This window comes from Labeo rohita, chromosome 7 (genome assembly GCF_022985175.1).
Source record: "Labeo rohita strain BAU-BD-2019 chromosome 7, IGBB_LRoh.1.0, whole genome shotgun sequence".
Taxonomy (NCBI): Eukaryota; Metazoa; Chordata; class Actinopteri; order Cypriniformes; family Cyprinidae; genus Labeo; species Labeo rohita.
In genome coordinates, this window is record NC_066875.1 from 58,007,205 (window position 1) to 58,033,709 (window position 26,505).

At 34.4% G+C, this 26,505-nt stretch overlaps 2 protein-coding genes across 3 annotated transcripts in view; both read right to left on the bottom strand.

Moving 5' to 3' along the window:
• Positions 1–4,263: 4,263 nt before the first annotated feature.
• On the bottom strand, positions 4,264–21,890 carry vangl2 (VANGL planar cell polarity protein 2). The gene is made up of 8 exons (XM_051115924.1): positions 21,645–21,890; positions 15,178–15,432; positions 14,597–14,720; positions 12,389–12,996; positions 9,719–9,855; positions 9,413–9,548; positions 7,809–8,052; positions 4,264–6,162 (listed from the first exon to the last, which is right to left on the bottom strand). Exons 2-8 carry the CDS (start codon positions 15,246–15,248, stop codon positions 5,902–5,904), a joined length of 1,581 nt encoding a protein of 526 aa, XP_050971881.1. The 5' UTR covers positions 15,249–15,432; positions 21,645–21,890; the 3' UTR covers positions 4,264–5,901.
• A 2,005-nt stretch (positions 21,891–23,895) lies between these two features.
• arhgef11 (Rho guanine nucleotide exchange factor (GEF) 11) overlaps positions 23,896–26,505 on the bottom strand; it is a 34,702-nt gene continuing 32,092 nt past the window's right edge. For both annotated transcript variants that reach the window (XM_051114752.1, XM_051114750.1), the window contains 2 exons: positions 25,509–25,644; positions 23,896–25,378 (listed from right to left, as the gene is read on the bottom strand). In XM_051114752.1, the coding sequence (XP_050970709.1) occupies positions 25,323–25,378; positions 25,509–25,644 (192 nt within the window). In that variant the 3' untranslated portion in view covers positions 23,896–25,322. The remainder of the gene's footprint in view (positions 25,379–25,508; positions 25,645–26,505) is intronic.

Genomic DNA, 26,505 nt, shown 5'->3' on the forward strand with positions numbered 1-26,505 from the left:
GCGATATAGGATGATTTTGAAGTTGAGGGAGAACATGAGATGGGAGTTTTTCAACATACCCTACCTGTATTAAACCCAGAAAAAAACTGTCCAGGCAGAGTAAAACTATGGACGGCCAAATTACTCAAAATTAAATAATTAAATAAATGGTGAAATATATAAATACATCGTTAAATGCATCATTTAATTATTGAAAGCACAAATAAATGTATAAATATTTATTTATTTAAATATTTATTTATTTAAAAAAATATATATAGTTATGCATTTATTTATTTACATATTTATTTATTTAATTGTTTCATTATTTATTTATTTATTTCTGCATTTATTTATTGCCTCCATATTTCATTTTGAGGTTTGTGTTTGTCGGCACGTCACTCAACAATAGTGGGTGTCACCTTTCCAGCTTAATTACTTTGGTCTTTCTAGTTCAGGCGCCTTTTTCATGTTTTTCGCATCATGAGCTATAGCTGAACTAGAAGGACCAAAGTAATCGAGCTGGAAAAGTGACGCCCACTATTGTTGAGTGACGTGCCGACAACCGCAAACCTCAAAATGAAATGTGGAGGCAATAAATAAATGCAGAAATAAATGCGGAAATAAATAAATAAATATTTAAGCAAATAAATACATATATAAATATTTAAATAAATAAATAATTAAATTAATAAATAAATATTTAAATATTAAAATAAATAATTAAATAAAAATATATTTAAATAAATAAATATACATTTATGCTTTTAATAATTAAATTGTGCATTTAATAATTTATTTATATATTTCAACATTTATTTAATTATTTAATTTTGAGTAATTTGGCCCATATAAAACAAGACGAGCGTTTGGCATTAAAAAAGTATATAAATTGTATTATTTTAATGAAAATAACCAATCGTTTCGCAAGACCCTTCTTTCTCAGCTGGGATCGTTTACAACCGCATTTGGGATCGTTTGAAGCTGCATTTAAACTGCATTTTGGAGGTTCAAAATCGGGGCACCGTATCAGTCCATTATATGGAGAAAAATCCTGAAATGTTGAAGAAAGACAGACATGAACATCGTGGATGACAAGGGGGTGAGTACGTTATATGTGAATCATTGTTTTGGAAGTGGACTTCTCCTTTAAGTGTGTAAATCCCCTGATGCAGGCGATACTTCCTCTTCATCACCCACAACATCATGCTCCAAGTTTGAACTTTATCAGTGGCATTTAGACTTGATATATTAAATGATATTCTGATCTGTTTTTTTTACAACAGCAAATTATAAAGGCATCACCCCAATATCATTTCAAACCTGTGGAACACAAACAAAGTTTTGCAGAACATTTGCTGCTTTTATACACAATGACTGTAAATGGTAATCTGTGGTGCTTATATAATTAGTTGTTCACCAAAAGTCTTCCCCTTTTTTTGTACCAGTCAAATGTCATTTGCGTTTGGACGTTATTAAAAACCAGTGATGCTGGATGTCAGTATTACATGGTAAATGTAATATGATTTGAGGAAACGTATTTGAATGGAGAGGAAACAACATGATACCTGTGGCCGAGCGGAAGATTTTTAATGAACAATGGCTTGCTGTTTCTTGCACAAAACGTCATATGACTTCTGAAGAGACTCGATTTATGAGTAATTTTTTACTGTAAACCCTAACAAAACTGATTAGGAACAAGGGCAAGTAATTTTATTTTATTTTATTTATTTATTTATTTATTTTTTTGGGCTAAACTGTTCCTTTAATGGTATTGTAATAGATGGTATTCTATTTTAAGTTTTGACAACTTAAATGATCGTCAAACAAGATAAAGTACTGCCCACAAGGCTGTCCTTTAAGTTTAAAAGTTTAAGTTTCAGAAATACACAAAATACTATTTTCAAATTTTATATGAAATGCATATTTTCCAAAACATGTTTTACTCAAAATTTAATCTTGTAAATCTTGTGTTCCAAATTTGAAGTTGATATCACAAAAAATGTGATGTAGATGAAATGTGTTTCCAATATTATACTGCTTTTTTATTATACATGAATAAAAAAAAAAAGCTAGATTAAATTTGGTTTCAAGTAAAGTTCTTTTTTTACCATAAACAGTACAAGTGTGCCTTTTTTTTCAGGAAATAATAGAATAATAGAATAATAGATTTCATCATGCTTACACAGTTGATTGATTACATTAATAATTACAAACATTTTTGAATTACATGTTTTCTGAAATGCTGTGCTGGAATATGCAAATGAGGGGTCATCTCATTAAATATGCACTGATTTGCATACATTTCTAGAACAAAAATCTTAACATTGGATGAAGCCAGGTTCAAAATAGTTTTACTGACATGGTAGACTCAAAGGTTTTTACAGAGGGGATTTTGGATATATTTTTTTAATCGCTCTACTTAAAACAGCTTTTTTTTTTTTTTTAATTAAATATTAAAATGTGTTTAAGAATTGAAATGTTGTTTTGTGATAATATACAGGTGCTGGTCATATAATTAGAATATCTTCAAAAAGTTGATTTATTTCACCAATTCCATTCAAGAAGTGAAACTTCTATAATTTATACATTCATTCCACACAGACTGATATATTTCAAGTGTTTATTTCTTTTAATTTTGATGATTATAACTGACAACTAATGAAAACCCCAAATTCAATATCTCAGAAAATTAGAATATTACTTAAGACCAATACAAAGAAAGGATTTTTAGAAATCTTGGCCAACTGAAAAGTATGAACATGAAAAGTATGAGCATGTACAGCACTCAATACTTAGTTGGGGCTCCTTTTGCCTGAATTACTGCAGCAGTGCGGCGTGGCATGGAGTCGATCAGTCTGTGGCACTGCTCAGGTGTTATGAGAGCCCAGGTTGCTCTGATAGTGGCCTTCAGCTCTTCTGCATTGTTGGGTCTGGCATATCGCATCTCCCTCTTCACAATACCCCATAGATTTTCTATGGGGTTAAGGTCAGGCGAGTTTGCTGGCCAATTAAAAACAGGGATACCATGGTCCTTAAACCAGGTACTGGTAGCTTTGGGACTGTGTGCAGGTGCCAAGTCCTGTTGGAAAATGAAATCTGCATCTCCATAAAGTTGGTCAGCAGCAGGAAGCATGAAGTGCTCTAAAATGTCCTGGTATACAGCTGCATTGACCTTGGACCTCAGAAAACACAGTGGACCAACACCAGCAGATGACATGGCACCCCAAACCATCACTGACTGTGGAAACTTTACACTGGACCTCAAGCAACGTGGATTCTGTGCCTCTCCTCTCTTCCTCCAGACTCTGGGACCCTGATTTCCAAAGGAAATGCAAAATTTACTTTCATCAGAGAACATAACTTTGGACCACTCAGCAGCAGTCCAGTCCTTTTTGTCTTTAGCCCAGGCGAGACGCTTCTGACACCGTCTGTTGTTCAAGAGTGGCTTGACACAAGGAATGCGACAGCTGAAACCCACGTCTTGCAGACGTCTGTGTGCAGTGGTTCTTGAAACACTGACTCCAGCTGCAGTCCACTCTTTGTGAATCTCCCCCACATTTTTAAATGGGTTTTGTTTCACAATTCTCTCCAGGGTGTGGTTATCCCTATCGCTTGTACAATTTTTTCTACCACATCTTTTCCTTCCCTTCGCCTCTCTATTAATGTGCTTAGACACAGAGCTCTGTGAACAGCCTCTTTTGCAATGACCTTTTGGGTCTTGCCCTCCTTGTGCAAGGTGTCAATGGTCGTCTTTTGGACAACTGTCAAATCCGCAGTCTTCCCCATGATTGTGTAGCCTACAGAACTAGACTGAGAGACCATTTAAAGGCCTTTGCAGGTGTTTTGAGTTCATTAGCTGATTAGAGTGTGGCACCAGGTGTCTTCAATACTGAACCTTTTCACAATATTCTAATTTTCTGAGATACTGAATTTGGGGTTTTCATTAGTTGTCAGTTATAATCAACAAAATAAAAAAAGAAATAAACACTTGAAATATATCAGTCTGTGTGGAATGAATGTATACATTATACAAGTTTCACTTCTTGAATGGAATTAGTGAAATAAATCAACTTTTTGAAGATATTCTAATTATATGACCAGCACCTGTATAATGTGACCAGTCAAATTATACATGAACAAACCCCTCTAAAAACCTTCAGAATATGGATACTAATAAAAGTGTAAAGTTTGGTGTATGTAAGCGTTACTAAAGTAGAGATTTTAGGCTCAGTGCAAGTACGTTTATGTAAAAAAAAAAAAAAAACAACAACAACGGGAAATCTACAAGATTAAAATAATGAAAAATCAAGACATTTCTACATTTAATTTTACCTCAACAAGGTACCTCATTTTCCTCACAGGAACCAGGATACACACAGTAAGTCTTGAAAACCCAGGATTTAAAAGTGTTATATCTGGACTGGGAAAACTCATGTCAGTTAATACAATATTACATTAAGATGGGTATTTTTATAATGACTATACATTTTACAAGGTATACCAAGCTCTAAAATATTTAATTGGGTAGAAATTGATTTATAAACATTTTTAAAAATCCTTAACTAATAACAAACAACTGGATAAAGAAATTCAGTTTTGAAAATCTATTTTGAAACCATTTTATTTGGTGCCTTTAAAAACTGGCATCCAAAAAAGCAGCAGCTATGAACCACTGCTTTAAAAACACACAGCATGCCCACATACACATCAATATCCTGTCATCAGACATTCAGCATCATATATACTTTCTTAAACAGGAGCCAAACTCAGTAAAAGTAGAGTTGTGTTGATCATTTATTTAAAAAAAAAAAAAAAAGCTGCAACATTTTTAGTTCTAAAATTATCGGTTGCCCAAAAGGTCTTCACACAATAACCAAAAAAAAAAAAAAATCTACAAATCTCTTTACAACAAACCATTTTTTAAAGGGAAATGTTAAAAGATTAGCTTAACTTTCATACAAAAATGATAAAAAGTAAAAAAAACCAAAGTACAAAACTGCATCGCCTATATGCATGCATCAGGCCTAAAAACGAAACTGTCAGTTCTGAAAATCGTAACCACCTACATCCTTTTAAATCCCTCTTTCGCTGACATACACGCGCATATAAAAGGAGAATGAGTTATGTACAAAAGGTGAAGGAGGGAGGGATAAAAACATCAATGACCCGAAGTTGGTAGCTGGGTTAGGGAAATGCGAAGGACTAGTTAATTCATTGTCCTTTAACCGACCAGCTGTGTATGTGTGCAGCCACACGAACGCCGGCCGACGAGGCACAGTTAAAACATTTGGCACACATTCATGTTTTTGCATTTTACATTAAGATCACATTTGATCGGTCATGTATGACACACGCACAAACCGAACGCTACAAAAAAAACAGCGGTTTGCTGGTGCACAGAACGGCGTTTCAACACAACATAAATGATATAAAAGGCCCCTCGATTCAGAATAAAGTACTGCAAACGTGATGCATACGACGTCTTCAAAACATTCACGACAGATACACAGCTCGAGTAGAGTTACAAACATGCTTCTCATGTGCTTTTTTTAGACCGACAATCATAAAAAGTAAAGCACTTGATTGCTCAGCTACAATCTTGTAGTGTTTCCATCACTTCTGAGTGACGATTTCACAGGTTTTGAAGCATAAATGTGTGTGTAGAGTTATGATAACCTGGATTTGCTGGTAAGTCGTCCGTATTGTGCAGCACTGACATGTGAAAGTGTATTTGATCGTGACACACGTTATTCACAGCTGAAATGCATAAAAGTTAGTCAGTTCAGAGTCATCCAGACAGTCTCTAGATCAAAGTAGTTCATGTAGTGTAAAAAAAAGACATACAAACGGTCGTAAAAGCAATATCTAAAAGACAAAAAAACGAGTGGTTGTGTCCTTGAAATGGAGTCTCTTGTTCTCTCACACTGACGTCTCTGACTGAAGCCGCATGACGAACTTGTGGCTTTTAGGGTCGATAAACTCCTCCCCCAGGTTGAGGAAGGGGAGGGGCGTCACCGTGACGACCAGAGAGAAATCGAGGCGGCGGAGGGAAAACACCAGTCCTTGACGCAGCGCTGACGTCACGGGCTCCTCGCTCACCAGAGTCCACTGGCGGCCCCTGCCGTTCTCACGCTGGTACTGCATGGTGGGGCCCGGGGTCAGGTACCGCTCCAGAAACGCCTGATGAGAGATGAAAGCAACAGGATGAAATTGCATGTTTATTTGCATGCTATACTCGATCTAAAAGTGCTTTAAAAAGCATTCTGCCAATCGTTTATATTGAATGACAGGACTATTTAAAATGAACTAGAGATGGACAAATCTGATGGTGAAAAACAAAATATTCACCAGTAGAAGGACATAAAATATACAATTTAACATGCATAAGGTACACAAATAGTCTGTGGACATATTATTCATTATATATCCATACACACACACACAAAAAAATAAATAAATAAATAAAAGAAAAGAAAATTTTATTTAAAAGAAAGGTCCAAAAGGTTTTTTGTAGTGCTGGGCAGCGATTAATCACAATTAATTGTTAATTTTGTTGTTAAAATAATATTGTAACATTTTAATTTATTATAATAATATTAATAAATAATATAATAATAAAAACTCAAATATTATCTGTGAATTTAATATTTTGTAATTTTATTTTTTAATAATTTAATTGAATCTTTTCATCAAATTACACACAGAAAAATATTGCTTGGTAACGATTAACTGCATCCAAAAACAAAAAAAAAAAAAGTGTTTGCTTACATAGTGTGTGTATGTACTGTGTATATTTATTATGTATATATAAATATACACACATGCATGTATAAATTATGAAAAATATGTTTTCTTGTGATTTAATGAAAAGGATTGTATGGAGGAATTTAATTATTATATTAACATTAAATGATTAATTAAAGAACTTTAATTAATTTAACAATATAAATAAATAAATAAATAAATAATACAATTAAAAAAAAAAAAAAAAAAAAAAAAAAAAAAAAAAAAAAAAAGTACAATTTAGGATATTTTTAAAACTAAACATTTGTCAAGAAAGTCAAATATAACAATTGAAATGTTGAATAGTATATTCAAATTTGCTAAATATTTCCAAATGTAATATACTAGATTTAAGTCTCATGACCTCTCACTGCAGCAGATTTATTTAAGCAAGTGGTGTCTATTTATCAATTATTTTAATCCAGTTTTGCGCAAAAATGTCTTAAAGGGTTAGTTCACCCAAAAATGAAAATTCTTTCATTAATTACTCACCATCATATCGTTCCAACCCCGTGTTTGTCTTTGAAAAACAAATTAAGATTTTTGATGAATCCGAGAGCTCTCTGACCCTGCATAGACAGCAAGGGTCCTTCCACGGTCAAGGCACAGAAAGGTACCATCGACAAAATAGTCCATATAACATCAGTGGTTCAACTATCCAAAACTGAGCTAAAGTTATTTGAACTTTTTCCACACAAAAAGTATTCTCGTAGCTTCATAAAATTACAGTTGAACCACTGATGGACTACAAAGTCACATGGACTATTTTGTCACTGTTCTTGGAACTTTTCTAGGCTTGAATGTGTCAGTTGCGTTGCTGTATACGCAGGGTCAGAAAGTTCTTGGATTTCATCAAAAAGATCTTAATTTGTGTTCTGAAGATGAACAAAAGGTTTTACGGTTTTGCAACTACACATGGTTGAGCAATTACAATGACACTTCTCATTTTTGCAGGCATATTCAACACATCACACACTGCAGAAACACTGAATTACAGTGGTGTTTCAGTACGGATGACAGTAGTGGACTGTGTGTTTGCTGACCTTGGGCGTCATGTTGTGAGTGATGCAGAACTGCAGGTGAGCGATGATGCTCTCCATGCTGTGGTAGGGCTGCTGGCGCGTCGTACGCAGGTATTTCTGCATGGCTCGTGCCATGGGGGCGAAGATGGCCTGGGCCGCCTCTCGGGGGTCCATCACCTCACGGGGGTGCTTGGGCGACGTCGCCGCCTCATCGTCCTGAAGCCTTTTGATATGAGTGAACGCCTCCTCTACTGCCACCACCAGTCTGTAGGAGAAAACGCAACTATGAGCAAATGATCCCCACAAGCAAAAGACTGAATATAAGAGTAGGGAACATCAGAATAGCATACAGTTACATGGATGAACTTCATGAAATCACATACAGGTCACATTTCACTCAAAAAATAAAATAAAATAAAAATCCAGCAATAATAATAATAATAAATTAAACTATATAATAAAATTAAACAAATAAAAACCATGCATGCATGACTTTCTGCATTGATATATTTAACGTTTATATTCATAATTAAACACTTTCCATCTCATTTCTGATTAAAACTATAAGTTTTCAAAATGTATTAGTCATTCACAGTAATTTTTAATGTTCACTCCAATAAAAATCTAAAAAAATAAAAAAATTAAATAAAATCAAATAAAAATATCCAGTGAATAAAAATATAAATAAATAAATAAATAAATAAAATGATTAAAAGCTAAAATAAAAAATACAATTAAACTAATAAAAACCATGCATGATTTTCTGCATTGATTATATTCATACTTAAACACTTTCCATCTAAATTCTGATTAATACTATGAGTTTTTAACATGTATGTCATTCATTGGTCAATTTTTAATTTTCACTCTAAAAAAAATAAAAATTAAATTAAAATCAAATACAAATATCCAGCAAATAAAATAAAATGATTATAAGCTAAAATAAAAAAAAATAAATTAAACTAATAAAAACAACGCATGCATGATTTTCTGCATCATGTTCATAATTAAACGCTTTCCATCTAAATTCTGATTAATACTACGACTTCTTAAAATGTATTAGTCATTAACAGTAATTTTTAGTCTAAAAATCAAAATAAAGAAAAAAAATCCAGCAAATAATTTAAAAAAAAAAAAAAAGATATAAGATTAATAGCTAAAATAAAATAAAAAAAAATACAATTAAACTAATAAAAACCATGCATGATTTTCTGCATTGTTTATATTCATAATTAAACACTTTCCATCTAAATTCTGATTAATACTATGAGTTTTTAAAATGTATTAGTCATTCCTTGGTCAATTTTTAATTTTCAATCAAAAAATCTAAATAAAATAAAAAATAAAATGGAAAAATAAAAATATCCAGCAAATATTTTTTTAAATGATTAAAAGCTAAAATAAAATCTTAAAAGAAAGTAATAAAAACCATGCATGGTTTTCTGCATTGATTATATTAATAATTAAACACTTTCCATCTAAATTCTGATTAATACTACGACTTTTTAAAATCTATTAGTCATTAACAGTCATTTTAAATCTTGTTTTGTGAGGTTCACCCAATTATTTTTTAGTTTTTTATTAGGATCTAGTTCTCATGGAGTGTTTTTCTTCAGGAATCTAACCTGGCCTTGCGTTTTCTGACCCTGCGGTCCATCTCGGCCTCCTCGTAGTAGTATTCGTTATGAGAGTTGTCTCGTCTGCGGGCGGCGGCGGCGATCATCGCTCGAGACTGACCGGTTGAGTTATTGGTGCTGTTCTCTGGAGTGGAAAAACAAGGATTTAGAACCAAAGGAAACAAACACACATTACTTACTCAGTCCTTCTCAATTATTCATCAGCTGAACTGGTATTTGTGAACAGAGACTTTGGAAAAGTAAAGCAAGCCAGGATGACAAAAATGGCTGTGAAATGGGAAAGATTTGGTGTACCTTCTCCCAGCGAGTACACTTTAAATCCAGACATCTTTTTAGACAGGATGGACTTGGGCAGGTTGAGTAAAGCAGGGTTGTAGACTGGGAAATCAGTGTAGTAGTGATCAAGAACCCACACCGCTGCTCGCTGGATGCTGAGATAAAACACATACACACAAACATTTACAACATTTATCACATTATTTACTATAAATGTACACACTGTGTGTTTTACAGTGAAGTGCCAACTATTTTCCTTAAATTTATAATAAAAAGTGCTTATAAAAATCAACCAGGGCTTCCCCCTAATAGTTGACGAGAAGAGGCTTGGTCGACCAAAATGTTATTTTTATTTTAATATTTTATTTTATTTTATTAAAAAATAAAAAAAATCCACAGGAAGTGGTAAAGTCACGCAGTCCGTGACGGACAGATCGCTAACGCCTGGTCTATGTGGCAATATAGTACATCTGTTTTGTGAAAGACTAAGTGCCATTTATGTTGATTGTCTCATTCTCTCTCTGTGACACACAGAAAGTTAGTCAATATCAAATGAAGAGTGTCTCAGCACGATTACAAATATGATACTGATTTTATGCAACAGTTCATCAATAAACAAGAAGTTAATATTAAGAGACTTGCGTTTTAGACAGCATATTGTCTGTTTTGGCTCTATTTCACCAACAAATAACCATTCCAATCAAAGCCACAGCACTGTTTTGCGTCTTCGAGCAACATGACGGCGCTTCGTTCTTGAATGAATCACTCGTTAAATGATTCAGTTCAATCGCAATGACTCACTTACTTAACAGTGACTTACTGACACCTACTGGTGGTTTTGATTTCACATTTAAAGTATCTTTAAGGTAAATCAGTATTCAATGTTTTGTTTAAAATAAAATATTTTTATGCATTTGTAACTGCAAGTTAAATGCATTCATGTTCCTCTGAGCTGAATTAAATGGTGTGTAAATAGGCCTACATCTAAATGCCTCAATTTCTTGACTTATTGCCTTCGTTTTAGGTTGTAATGTTTACCTTTTTCTAAAGTAATGTGAAACTCATTTTTGTATTTTTATTTATTTTATATTATTGATATATTTGTATTTGCATTTTGAATTAAATGGGTAGGTATAGGTATATTTAATATTGCTCTTTAATAAAGGCTTGTCATCCGATCTGTAGAATACTCGATTACTAAAATAATCAATAGCTACAGCCTTACATTCATCATATATAGTTGACTAATGCTTAAAATGATTGACCACTAGTCAACCAGAAAAATCGTTAGTCGAGGGAAGCCCTAAAATCAACAAATTAAAAGCGTATGGTCTCCCTGCGGTTTTCTGTCAAGATAAAACCCCAACGTTTGAACATCTGAAACAAAGAAATTTAGACTGCTAGAAATTTAGTACTGGAAATTTAGTTGTAATGTAAAATAAATCATTTAAGTAAAAATCACGGTAACGTAAAATGATTATTTTATAAAATACACTACCAGTCAAACGTTTTTGAACAGTAAGATTTGTCTCTTCTGCTCACCAAGCCTGCATTTATTTGATTCAAAGTAGAGCAAAAACAGTACAATTTTGAAATATTTTTACTATTTAAAATAACTGCTTTCTATTTGAATATATTTTAAATGTAATTTATTCCTGTGATCAAAGCTGAATTTTCAGCATCATTACTGCGGTCTCCAGTGTCACATGATCTTTCAGAAATCATTTTTATACTATTTTCATCATTATTTGAATCAGATGAGAATTTTCTGGATTTTTTGAGGAACAGAAAGATCTGCATTTATCTGAAATAAAAAGCTTTTGTAACATTATACACTATACCATTCAAAATCGTGAAGTCAGTATTTTTATTTATTTTATTTTATTTATTTTTTTTGAGAAAGAAATTGTGGAAATTAATACTTTTATTTAGCAAGGATGCTTTAAATTGACCAAAAGTGATGATAAAGACATTTATAATGTTGCAAAACATTTCTATTTTAGATAAATGCCATTCTTCTGAACTTTCTAATCATCAAGGAAACCCGAAAAAATTCTACTCAGCTGTTTTCAATATAATAAAAATAGTTACAAATGTTTTTTGAGCAGCAAATCAGAATATTAGAATGATTTCTGAAGGATCATGTGACAGGAGTAATAATGCTTTCAAAATCACAGGAATAAATTACATTTTGAAATATATTCAAATAGAAAACGGTCATTTCAAATAGTACAAATATTTCAAAATCGTACAGTTTGCTGAACTTTGGATCAAATAAATGCAGGCTTGGTGAGCAGAAAAGACTTCTTTAAAAAAAATAAATAAAAAATTTAAATCTTACTATTCAAAACCTTTTGACTGGCAGTGTACTATAAATCAGTTTATATTATATTATATAAAAACTCATTTTTAATTTTACAAGTACATTTTACAGTTGTAATTTCTTATATTTAGTAATACTAATCATAACTCAAGTCCTCTTACTGTTAGAGGAGCTTCCATATTAGACAAATTTAAGTAGTTGTTAAAAACTCTTTTAAAATTGCCTTCATAGATTGAGATTAGATTTTATTGCATTTGTTAGTTGTGCTGTGATGTTTACCATTTATTTATTGTAAATTTTGTAACTTATTTTTAGGTGTTTGTAACGCTCTTTATCCGTTTAAGTTAGTTTGGAGCAGTACTAACCTGAGGTGGCCCACGTTGTAGAAGCGACTGGCGCCGTCGGTGGTGCGAACCACTTTGAGGCAGAACGCCGGTCTGAGGTGCCTGACCTCCAGCAGCACGAGCGCCAGATACTGTATGAACAGCAGAGCGTCCACCAGAGACACGGCGTATCCCACGATGCCCCTGTAGTCACGCTCCCTCGGCTCCAGCACCCTCACGCCGTAGAACAGCCAGTACGACGCCACGAAGAGGAAGACCAGCGCCATCAGGAGGCAGCGGAAGACGAAGAAGCGCGGCAGCGTGGCGCGGGGCGGCCGGAGGAACAGAGCCCAGGACGAGATGAGCAGGACCAGGAGCTTGAAGGCCAGCGAGACGTAAAGGCCTTCACACGGGGTCCCGCAGGGCTCCAGAGAGTCGCGCCACAGCAGCTGGGGCAGCAGGAGGAAGGCCAGCGGCGTCAGGAGGGCGAACAGACCCAGAATGCCGCTCAGGATGGGCCCGGCAAAACGACGGCACTCCAGGGGCGAAGAGTCCTCGAGCTCTTTAGATGCTCGCGTGAGGTCCTCATTAGAGACGCTGTGCTCGGACGTCCCGGTCACAACAGTGGTGGTCTCGCCCCAGTTATCATCCTGATAGGAAATCAAGAGAAAGTCTGTGAGAGGAGTGGTGATGTCTGAAATTTGAGTGATTCTCATTGTATGACATCAGAAGATGCACAGGACTCAAATGCAGTGTTGCTTTTATTCATTAAAACCATTACAAATGATGTTTGGTAACTGAATAAAGTTGAAATTAAATCAAACAGAAAATGCAGCTACTACCTTTTATTGTTGTATTTTCAGTGTTTTTTTTTTTTTTTAGATTAGATTGAAAAGTTTAATTTAAAAAAAACAAAAAAAACAATGTAAAATGTTAAATAAAAAGTTGCATCCCTTAAAAAGAAAAAAAAAAAAAAAACACTAGTACAAAAATAAAAATGAAAGAATATTTTGTATTAAAAAAAAAAAAAAAAAAAAAAAACTCTTAGCAATTAAATAAACTATAAATATATTTGCTAATTGAAATTTAGCTGAGAAAAGTTAGACAAAACACAAAATCAAAATCAACAACAAAACTTCTATTTCAGTCAGTTGCCAAGGCAAGTTTATATACTAAAATGACTGACTAAAACTAAGAAAACAAAATATTTAAAAAATCTATAATAATAAAAAAAAGAAAGAAAAACATAAGATTTACATCCGATTTAAAACTGACCCACATGTAAACTTAATTTCTCATAACTAATTATTATGGTTAAAACAAAACAAACACACACCTATTTCAGTCAGTTGCAATGCCAAGGCAAGTTGAAATACTAAAATTACAAACTAAAACGGAGAAAAAAAAAAAAAAAAAAAAAAAAAAAAAACAACAACAACAACAACAACAAAAAAAAAACAATATTTAATTATATTTGTTAACATTAGTTAATGTATTAACGAATAATGAACAATACATTTATTACACTATTTATTAATCTTTATTAGTGTTAATGTTAGTTACTTAAAAGTCAGTCGTTCATTGTTTGTTCACGTTAGTTCACAGTGCATTAACTAATGTTAATAAACAACTTGTGATTTTAATAATGCATTTTGTAAATGCTGAAATTAATATTAACAAATGCTGTAGAAGTATTGTTCACTCTTAGTTCATGTTAACTAATGTAGTTAATTAATGTTAACTAATGAACCTTATTGTAAAAAGTTATCAATATATTTAATATATCCAATATTAAGTATTATATTTTTATCCATTTTGGTGCCAAACAGCTACTCACTGTTCACCAAATCATTTCCTTTCAAACATTTTATTCCAAAGCATAAAGAAAAAGAGGTCTATTTTAGGAAACAAAAATATTTTTGCACTGTGACAGTTTCATGGCACATTTTCCACTTTGCTACGTTAACATAGCACCATTAAAAACAACATATTGACCAAAGTGCTACAGAAAATGAAATACAGAGCTAGAAAATATAATAATAAGGTAAACAATCTAATAATATTAAAAGAGAGTAGATATTAACATCTTTAAACAAATCTCTATGGCTGGTTAAAATTGTTTTTAACGTGCCCTGATTTCTATTAAATGTTTTTGTAATACAGTTCTGGTTCCTGTAATACAGTAAATGAAATTCATTCCTTCCAAACGCACAATCTTTTTCTAATAATGGCATGCAGTATTGTACTGACCCGGTCATCTCCACGTGTGGACTCCGCGTCCAGCAGTGGCTCTCCAGGAGCCTGGATGGTCACAGATTTGTCTCCTCTGCTGCTGCTGTCTCTGCTCTTAGAGCGATGCCTGTCTCTCCTGTCCCTGAACCACACGGGACAAATGAGGAGTTACAAAACACATCACAAAGAAGACAGCAGCAAATCAGCATATTAGAATGATTTCTGGATCATGTGACACTGAAGACTGGACTAACGATGCTGAAAATTCAGCTTTGATCACAGGAATAAATTGCATTTTAACAGATATTCACATAGAAAACGGTTATTTTAAAATTGTATAATTTTTCACAGTTTCACAGTATTTGTGATTAAATAAACGCAGCCTTGGTGAGCAGAAGAGACTTCTTTCAAAAACATAAAAAATCTAAAGTTAATTTCCAACTCTGATCAGACACACCTGAAGCAGCTCATTAGGAGCTCTTGCTAATTACAGACAGGTGTGTTTGATGAGAGTTTAAGGTAGTCAGATCTCCAGGAACAGGACTGGGCAGGACTGAATAAGCAGGAATAATGACAGACGAATGTGATTTTTCACGTACCTGTGTTTGCGAGAGCTGCGTGAATGTGAAGACTTGTAGGAATAGCCCGAGTACTGCGACTCGTTGTCCATGTCTGGGGCCGGTGGGCGGGGTTTGTGGACCCCAGCTCCGCCCCTGGAGCGTTCGGTGGTTCCGCCCAGCTGAGTCTTGCGCTCCGAGATGGATTTGGACGACAGAGTCAACGGCAACTTCAGCAGTTCCACCTTACTCCTGAGAGAATCTATCTTGGAGGCTGGCGGAGAGGAGAGGACGGACCTGTGGGGGGAAACAACGGATAATAAGCGCTTTACGAATTTCTGGACAATGCGACGCAGGACCACAAAAGCAGTCATAATCGTCAGTTTTTTTTAAATTGAAAAAAGCAGATCATGTGAAAAGCTGTGAAGAGCTTTCCGTTGAGATCTTGGTTTGATAGGATAGGACAATATCTGGCCGAGATAAAACTACTTGAAAATCTGGAATCTGAGGGTGCAAATAAAAAAAAGTTGATATATTTACAGTAGGAAATTTACAAAATATCTTCATGGAACATGATCTTTACTTAACATCATAATGATTTTTGGCATAAAAGAAACATTGATCATTTTGACCCATACAGTATATTGTTGGCTATTGATACAAATATACTCTCAAATGTAATCTAAATTGATTTTACACACTTAAAAAGGTACAGCTTTTTTGTTATGGGTTATATTTACCCAAAAATCTACATTATTTGTATTATTTCTCCCTTTTTTCCTTAAATGCTTGTGAGGATAAAATTAACTTCTCACACCACTTTTTGGTCCTGCAACATTAGCAATCAAAAATAACATTTTGACTTTTGACTTTGAACTCAACTACACAAAGAAACAGAAAACTTTTCTTGGACAATTGAGAGTAAACTTTGTGCATTTCATAGATTTTACCTTTTTTTACCTGACTTTTTAGTGTTTTAAAGCACTGATTTGGGCAAATTGCACAGAAACCAATGGGGTCAATATAATCCCAACACAAAAGTTGTAGCTTGCCTTTCCAAAACACATCTATGTGTTGAAGCTTTTCGTGCACACTCATGACCCTAAATATGAAATATTCACCAAATTTTAATGAGAACATGATCTTTACTTAATATCCTAATGATTTTTGGCATAAAAGAAAAATGGATCATTTTGACCCATACAATGTATTGCTACAAATATACCTGTGCTACTTTTTGTGATTTGTGGTACAGGGTTATAAATCGCAATATGCAATAGCTTGCAAAAACCTAGTAATTTTAATACTTCAAAATGTTACAAAAAGTCCAAGTTATGTGTAACTCAAGTGACGTGTCAAACAAGTAACAAGTAAAAAAAAAAAAAAAAAAAAAAAAAAAAAAAAAAAAAAAACAACAACTTCTCAAATGTAATCTAAACTGATTTTACACACTTAAAAAATAGAACTTTTTTTTGTTAGGAGTTATATTTACCCATACTGGTTGCACTCACGAAAAATCTACAATGAGATGCAAATAAGTACAAGTAAGTAGTTGTACTACTTTTTTGCCTTTTTCCTCAAAACCATCTGAGGATAAAACAAATTTCTCACACTTCTTTTGGTGTTGCAACAACTAACAATCAAAAATAACATTTGCATAATACTATGCAACTCAACTAGACAAAGAAATAAATTATTATACTTTTCTTGGACAATTGAGAAGACTCAGTTTTGAGTGAACTTTGTGTCTTACATTTCATAAGTTCTCATGCATTTCATATTTGTGATTGTAACCCTGGACCACAAAACCAGTCATAAGTAGCACAGGTATATTAGCAATACATTGTATGGGTCAAAATTATAAATCTTTCTTTTATGTCAGAAATCATTAGGATATTAAATAAAGATCATGTTCCATGACGATATTTTGTAAATTTCCTCCTGTAAATATAATTTTGTAAGTAATATGCATCACTAAAAACTTCATTTAAACATCTTTAAAGGCGATTTTCTCAAGATTTTGTCGTCAAATTGCATGGAAACCAATGGGGGTCAATATAATCCCAACACAAAAGTTGTACCTTGCCTTTCTGATCTGTTGAAACTTTGCGTGCACATTCATGACCCTAAACAAGAAATATTCACCAATTTTCAATAGGAAATCAATAGTTTAACCAGTATTTTGTGCAGTTTAAATATAAAGTGTAGGTCAAATTGAGCCCATCACAACAGAAGTTATAAAATGTCACTTTTTTCATAGTTTATATACATATTCACATCCGAAACCCAACACTTGACCTCTATGTACAAACATTAGGCCTCATTCGTGAAACACAAGCTGTGGAAGTTGTTCTTGAATCATTCTCACGTAAACTGTCTCATTCAATCAATTCAGGCAACAACGATTTTGCACAGAAATTCGTTCTGCTCATGTGAATGAATGATGCCCATTGTGTTTGAACATCTCGCAGGAATACATCCATACATTATCGGCATTCCTCCCCACTTTAAAATGACTATTAAACAATTAAAGACTGTTGTTGCGATAAACAGGCACTGGAACATTTCTGTAACATCAAAAAACCTCTTTAACTAATCTCAGCCGAGCGTCCTGCACAAGGACTTTAGCATCTCCATAAAAACCCCATTACTCAAACACACACACATACACACATTCCCCAGCCATCGCCTGTCATCTCCACGGCAACTGAGCTTGGCTGTTACTATGGGAATGAATGTGTGACGGGTCAGGAAGGGAGGGGGGGTGTTTCTATGGCCGCTTGACCTTTACACATCCACCATATATGAACACGTATGAAACTCAAACCAGCACGAAGACACAACAGTCGTCTATTTTCACAATATTTTCAGCAACAAACGAGCCGAGTTGTTTTGCCTGTTTCTCAAGTAACAGCTCAATCTGATTATCTAAATAAGAGCCAGCACTCTGACGTCTATTTTTGCTCTTACCGCTCACATTTCTGTCTCCTAACAGGACTCATGTGAGACAGAAACAGACAGACAGCGTTTCTTTAAGCGCAAACACACACGTGTGTGTGTGTGTGGGCCGTCAGGAGTTGTTTACAGAGCTGATAAGACACCATTTGTCCAGGATGGATTCAGAACATGTGTCACCCATCAGTCTGAGGAGAAACGCCCTTCTTCTCTCGGCCTTCAGAGTTTAAACCGAACTGTGAATCAAGTTGAGTTGGGAATTAAAATATGTATTTCTGGAATAGAATCATTTTGTTTCGACTACCAGATTTTAAACATGCTACAACTTGTACTCAAAAGCTAATTAACATCAAGTACATAAAGCACACACATGTGACCCTGGACCACAAAACCGGTCTTAAGTAGCATGGGTATATTTGTAGCAATAGCTACTTTAATGCCAAAAATCATTAGGATATTAAAGATCATGTTCCATGAAGATATTTAGTAAATTTCCTACGGTAAATATTTCAAAACTTAATATTGATTAGTAATATGCATTGCTAAGAACTTCATTTGGACAACTTTAAAGGTGACTTTCTCAATATTTTGTTTTTTTTTACACCCTCAGATTTTCCAGATTTTCAAATACTTGTATCTCGGCCAAACATTGTCATATCCTAACAAAACATACATTCAATGAAAAGCTTATTTATTCAGCTTTCATATGATGCAGAAAATGACCCTTACGACTGGTTTTGTGATCCAGGGTCACATATAACACATCAGATTTCTTGCGCTGTTAACAGAAACGGTTCATTATCTCTATGCATTTTGAATTTGGTTAATGACGGTAAATATCGATCAGTGCAGCAAGCCAACTGTTATCACTTCAAGTTATTCATATAGCGCTTTAAATTTGTTTAGACTTGGCGTATATAATAGATGCTGCATATAAAGAAAGTTATATCTCCGTTTCTCATTTTTGTTCTATGTAATAATAATCTAAAGGATTTTTGTGGAGTGAGGGGAACTAAAAAAGTACTTGTAAATGTATCATAAAAATTCGAACTTAACTGTTTTTTTTTTTCCCGCTCCACAATGCAATTTTGACTCGGTGCAACTTATTCATGCGTGTTTTTTGTAAAATATAGTAATCATCCTTAAAATGGTTGGTCATTTAATGATTCATTGTTGTCTGGTGAACTTTTGCAAGCTAAATCCAGTCATTTCAACAGGAATCCATGTGATCAGGAAGGTCAGTCACGTGAATTTGCCCCGCTGGCCAAAAAGAAAGCTGCTTTTTTGAAAGTGACATCTGTGTGATCTGTGTTTCATACATTGCTACAATACCGATAATAGACAATGAAATTTCACTAATGTGTCTACACCTTTAAGTGCAACACCTGGGACCCAGCTGTGAAAACTTGTGTTTATGTGGGAACTGCTCGTAAACATTTTAGATACAGGTGTGATGAGCAAAACAACCTGAAACAAAAATATATGAATCAGTGTATGAATAATACAAGTATGGCCAATATAGTGAATATTCCAGTTCTTGAAAAGAAAACAGGCATTACAACAATATTATGCACAGGATTTATCAGTTCGCAGTCTTAGCTTCTAAGTAAAAAAAAAAAAAAAAAATCTTTGCACAACCATATGAGAAAAATCAGCAGACAGACCTTGATATATAGTCTCAAGACCTCAAAAAGTCCTTGATCTCAAACTAAGCATCCACATCCTACAGCACCGCATCTAAATATATCCAAGACAAGACAACACTACAGTTTTACTGTAAAGGCGCAGAAGTTGATCTGGTATTCAGTGCGGATGTGTTCGGCAGCTGCAGCAATGGGTGTGAAGGTGAGGCGTGGCAGCTGTGATTTATGAACTAAGACACCGGTCCCAGGTGTGGATTCTGCCTGCATATACAGTTACCCATTATCCCAGGTCTCATCTGACCTATTTAAACAACAACACAGTTGAACAAACACACATGTCCAAGTGTCACAAGACACATTGCTAACACCAAATGAAGCCTAAAAAAAAAAAAAAAATCACCTGCACTGTACTTTCGTTTAAGAAGAATGGAAAATATACTCTAAATGTCAAATTGTTTTTAAATGAGCCTCCATTGAGTGTTTCAATGCCGTGCTCGGGTTACAGTCTCCTAGGAGACGGCACAAGAGACATCTGAGCTCATCGCACCGCGCGGGCCTCAAAGCCTCGGACTGGCGGCGTCAATCACCGCCGCGTCATATGCTCGACACCGCCGCTGCCCGCGCCTAGGAGAGTCCGAGGCTTTCGGGCCTTCCCGTGACATAATAACCTAGATACAACGTAAACGAGCGAAATTTAAAAAACAAACGTGTATACGTTCTGCACGTAAATAAAGTTCACAACAAACCCCCCAATAAAAAATTAACAAGTGTGAGCATTTCTTATTAACGTTTCGCTGCGCTTTAGAAAGCGAAAAACAAAACAATAGACCAACAATTCACTTCTAAAACGTGCGTGCAATGAAAAATACGAGTTTGATTTATAATTATGCACTCAACATGGTGAAGTCATTGCAAAAAAGTACGCAACTAGAGTTCAGTTTCGATGAAAATGCTAACGATTTAAAATAAACTAAAAATTTGTCAGAAGTTACACGTATTGATTATAGCAATGTTTTATATATATATTTGTTTACACTACGGCATGGACTAATAATTATCAGTAAGTGTTACAGCATCCAGTGAACACCAGCGATGCCCAACTGTACAAAGAATCATTCTATTGAACCGATTCAATCGAATCATTCAGACCAACCGATTCGCTCCACGTTCGTAAATCGATCGCCTGCGACGCAGGTGACGTGTTGAAATCATAAACATATTAAAATAACACATGGTTAAAAAGTTAAATATAAAAAAAGTTAAATGTAAGACTTCTGGGAGGGAATTCGAACGAGGACTCGGTAGCTGAAACGATTCGACTCACTAAAACGAATCGTTACGCTAAATATCACAGTACTGAGACTCAACCCAACAGAAAAAAACAACACTTACTTTTCATTTTAAACTATTATTTATGTTTGCAAAAAAGGATTTAACACACAAAACGTCTCGGGCTATTAACAGCCGTGCATTTTCTTCCAAACGGCTGCATTTGTGATTCTCTGAACACAAAGAAGAGTCCGAAAGAAGCTGTGAAACAAACCCGCTCCAACAAACCTTCATTCAAAAGCCCAGTTTACAGAAAACAATGAAAGCGGATCCTTCAGGTTGCTTTCACATGCATTTAAATGCAAAGTCCACGATACATTCACGACCAACTGTTTCACTTTAAAACCTATCATGCACTACCAAACTAAATGTAATAGATTCCTAGTAGAAACTCCAATCCAAATGAGATATTAATGAGAAAATGTTTTAAAACGCAAGTATAATTGATACTCTCTGCATCCCGCAAATGATACATGCAGCAACCACTTTCACTCGCCTCTTTGTATCTCTTTTCAGCCGAACAATAATCCACACGATACAAAAAAAGAGAAAAAAAAATCCCTATTTTCTTCACAAACTCACAGTTTTCAGATGAGTAAAATCCTCTTCTTGTTGTTTAATCGCTCAGGACCAATGAATGTGAAATGTTCTCTGGCCTGCGGCTCTGCTTCGCGTCCGTGTTTTTCTTTTTTCTATTTTCTTCACAGAAACTCACATATTTCCGTCTCCATTCAAACCTGAGCTGATACACGCCCCGAATGGACGCCCGACTCGACCCGACCTCCCCCACGTTCCTGCTCCGCCTTCCCATATCTCATCCTGCACCACACACACACAATACACGAGTCATGAGAACCACATTAACTTACTGAGAGTACTGGGAAAAATGTAGCAATTACCTCATTTTTTGGAACGTAAATTAATTAGTTAATTGCATAAATTGATTTGTTTATTTATTTACCACTTTATCTCTTATTTATTTGGAATTTTGTGATTATTTGTGACTATGGACCACAAAACCAGTCTTAAGTAACATGGGTATATTTGCAGCAATAGCCAAAAACTGCATGGGTAAAAATGATAGATTTTTCTTTAATGCCAAAAACCATATAGATACTAAGTAAAGATCATGTTCCATTAAGATATTTTGTAAATTTCTCACAAATGCAAATGAAAATATATCAAAACTTAATTTTTGATTAGTAATATGCATCGCTAAGAACTTAAATTGGACAACTTTAAAAGTGATTTTCTCAAAATTTAGATTTTTTTTTATTATTATTATTTCATTATTATTATCATCTTATTTATTTCAGATGATGTATAAATCTAAATAAAAAAAATAAAAAAAATGACCCTTATTATTTGTGATCTAAGGTCACGTTTTATGCATTGAAAAGTGTGTTTGTGCTTTTATGTATGCATTTGGGATTTTTGAAATCAGATTTATTTATTTATTTGGCAATTAAATTTGTATAGTTAGCTCCATTGATATAATAAATACTTTAGTAAAATGTAAAATTAAAGTAAAAATGTAAAGTAACTTGTGACTTATGTGCGGTTAAACATTGCATGTACATAATTTATACTTTTGAAAATATTTATTATTTGGCAAATCTTAACAATTTGATTGTTTATAATAAAGCCACATTTAAACCATCTAAAACTGAGATGTTATAACCATTAACATCACAAACTTCTGTTTTGAAATGATGTGTAGTGTGAAAAAGTGGCGGGCAAATGAAACATTCACCCAGTGTTATTTATCTAGTTTGTTGTCTTGTTCTTTATGACATTTTTATTGCTTTTTTGTATTTGAGATTCGAGTTGGCACACTAAATCTTGTTGCACTGTATACTGTGACAATAAAACATCTTAACAGTGTATCATTTGACAACTTTTTTGTTTGCTTGCTTTTGTTTTGTTTAGATAGCACAAATTCATAAAATTTGAAATTACGCAAGAATAATCCAGGGCTAGTTGTTACATGTTTTACTTCAGTGAATATTTATATGGTTTAATTTTGTTAGTCAATTTCTGTATTGACACATGTTTTGTGACTCCAAAAATTAATTTATGCTGATTCTACAACAGGGTAAGTTGTCACAGACTTCCAGCAAAATATAAACTAGTTTCACAACTGAAGCAAAATGTGATTCTTGAAAGAGAAACAATCTTAGGTAACATACTATAAACAGTTCTTTCGATTAATAGAAAGTGAATAATTCATTGTATAAAATCACAGGATGTAAGAAACATGCAACAGCTTGCCCTGATCTGACATGACTCTGACATTAATACTCAAAAAATAAAATAAATCCTCACGATTCCACTAAAACTGACATTAGCTCTGTAATATATTATATGTACACAAAAAAAGTATTATAATCTGCATTCCTGTACTCAAGTTTATATAAAAATGCTTCTGAAATGCTAAAAAAATAAAATAATAATAATGTTTTCACATTGTATATCATTAGTGCTATCTACAATATTGACAGATATCAATTTTCATGCTTCAATCTGTTTTTAAAGGCCAGATCCAATTCCAAAGCAGCTTTTCATTCCGTATGAGAGATAAAGTTACTGGAATGTGAGAACAAAATCGGTCCTGACAGGTTTTGAATATAAGAAACCATTCTTAAAATTCACCACCAAAAACACGCTGCAAGTTTTTTTAAACACATTTTTAATTTCACAAAACAAATGAGTTGTTTTTTAACACGAGTTTTCATCTTCCTTCTGTGCATCTAACAATCTCGCCATTTTTAAAAAGAGGGAGAGAAAATAATTTACACATCTTTTCATTTGTATCTACAAAAATAAAATTAAAGTAATGACTAGAGCTTTACAGGAAATGAACATATAAAACAGGCCGTCAACTATATTACATGAGTGAATGTCAATAAAAATAAAAACAAACATTTACGTACAGTAGTTCGCACGGGTATGGGTTTCTTCGTTGTGCAGCGTACAAATCGTCGAGCCGTTGACGTGTATGTATGAACTTGGAACGATGGAGGAATGAGGCAGGAAACCAAAGACGAAAATGTGTGGGAAAGAGTTAAAGCTAACGAGAGAAATCACCTCTACATTTCTCCACCTGAGTTAACACAGTAGTTATCCATACAAGCAACCGCCGCCCAATTCGATCCGCGTTAGAAACGTTCTGCAGTCACACATAAACTCGCCAAAACAATTATTAAAATACAAAATAAGAAACAAAACAAACTTAAAGGAGGTGAGGTAACAATCCTCCTTTGGCAGGTTAGGCATACAAGTTAAACACTTATAAAGACGCTCGTGTTTCAAACGTAAAGTTGCGTCGTTTTTTGTATTATTAGAGTTCCCGATCCCTTCATTTTGTTTCAAGCACCCGTTGAGCTACGAATGAACTAGCGCAAATAGTGAGCGACAAAAGTTCACAGTATTTACACGGAATACAAATGTGTCAGCTTGCAGGTCACATGACATGATGTCAGAATTCATAGACACGCCCCTTTTTCTGTACGAGATATATATATATATATATATATATATAAACAAGAGTCCAGTTACGAACTGTGCGATAGTGTTAAACTGTGCGTAGAACCGAACAAACGTTCATTCGATATTCGAGCACATATCTTCAAAATAAAACCTTCACCTTTGTTTTCCTTCCTTTTTCGCATAGTGTTACGCAATGAAATACAAGCTACGATATTAACGAACGAACAATGATATTCGTGAGACGTCCTTATTCGCCCCCCGTGTTTATTCCCACAGGGGTCCCAGTGCAAAAGAACCTGAATTTGTCAATGCCGTCCATCCGTTAACGGACGATATGTATATACCGAAATGTCGCCTGTTTCGTGAGTTTGAATGGAGTAGAAACAGACGAGCAGCAGGTAAAGTGCCGGGTTTCCTTCGCAGGACAGAGTCATGTCTTCAGCCGCGCTGGTTCATGTTCCACTTGCGTTTTGCTTCCTGTTCTTCGTGCATCGCTTCGCCGTTACGCTCTTTGCCAATAACATTTCATTTTCTCTCTGGGATGCGCTTGCCACTTTCTTTTTCGTCCTTTCTGTCTCAGCGCTGGCCGAAGGGTCATCCGTCCCGAGTCACGAAATTCTGATTGACACAAACAACACATAATTTAGCCTGGGTGGTGCTTCCAGGCGCAAGGCATGCTGGGAAGGGGCTACATCATAGAGTGCAGAGCGTGTGTTTGCGTGAGTCTGTGTGCGTGAGATGAAAGTCCTCCAGTAGGTCCAGTGTAAACCATCAGAAACCAGTGGACTGGATTTCTGGCTGAGCTGGTTCGGAGACGCCCTCTTTACCTGACAAACAATACCGAAATATTAAATATAATATAGGATTTGCAGACTTTATACACTTTTTTTTGCACTAAAGTGTGGGAAAAACAGCACTAAACTCTTAAATGTCAGTTTGTGAGATGGTTTTCCTCACCATCTCCTGCTCCGCGGTCCAGTGATGGCATTCGGACCGCTCTGGGAGACTCGTAGACGAGATCGCTTGACAATTTATCCGCAGGAAGTGGCTTTTTTAATTTCTTCAGGAGTTTGTAGTGATCAGCTTCAATGTCCTACAACATCAGGTCAGATAACAGGTCACAAGTTAGCTGCTTGGCCACCAGAAAAGTCACAAAAATACATCAATTTAAAATCACACACACACAATATATGGGACAATGATGTGACGCCTAAATTTTCTGTCCAGTTGCATTTATTCAGTTAAAAATTGGGTTAAATGCATTGAAAAGATGCCATGAAGTACCTCTCCTATGCATGGACCCACTTCAACTTTTCAAGAAAAGATGTTATTTGTAATTTTTCTGTTATTCAAAGAGTCAAAATATTATGTGGTGCGACCATCCAGCCATAACTGTTGTTTTGGAAACGTCTTTGAAATTACTGCAAATTTATTCGGATTAATTTTCTGCACTATTTGCCGTGATTTACAAAATGTTTCGTAATCCTGTATAAAATTGCAAAGCATTTGTATTTATATTTTTGTCATAATATACAAACAAGGTTTGTCCGATGATTTCCATTTTATGAAATATCATGTGGTGCAACCATTAAGAAACTACCATTTTGGGACTTTTATGTTGAAAGCCATTCAAAGACATCATATAGCAATTTGCCAGTGACCCATGGAAGCATCAAGCAGGTTTGTATCTCTTTCAAATTTGGGGAAAAAAAAAAAAAAAAAAAAAAAAAACCTTAACAGCTTGTATGTAGTTACCACATTTGGATATCGTGGTATGACCTCAAAAAACAAACAAACAAACAAACAAACAAAAAAAAATATATATATATATTAAGTTACTTCTACAAATATTTATTTTTATTATAAATTTCATAGTGGCCTTTTGTGGAAAGCTAGCTTGTTTTAAGTGGCCAATTCTGTGTTTGTAAATTTTGACTGAATTTGAAATATGTGG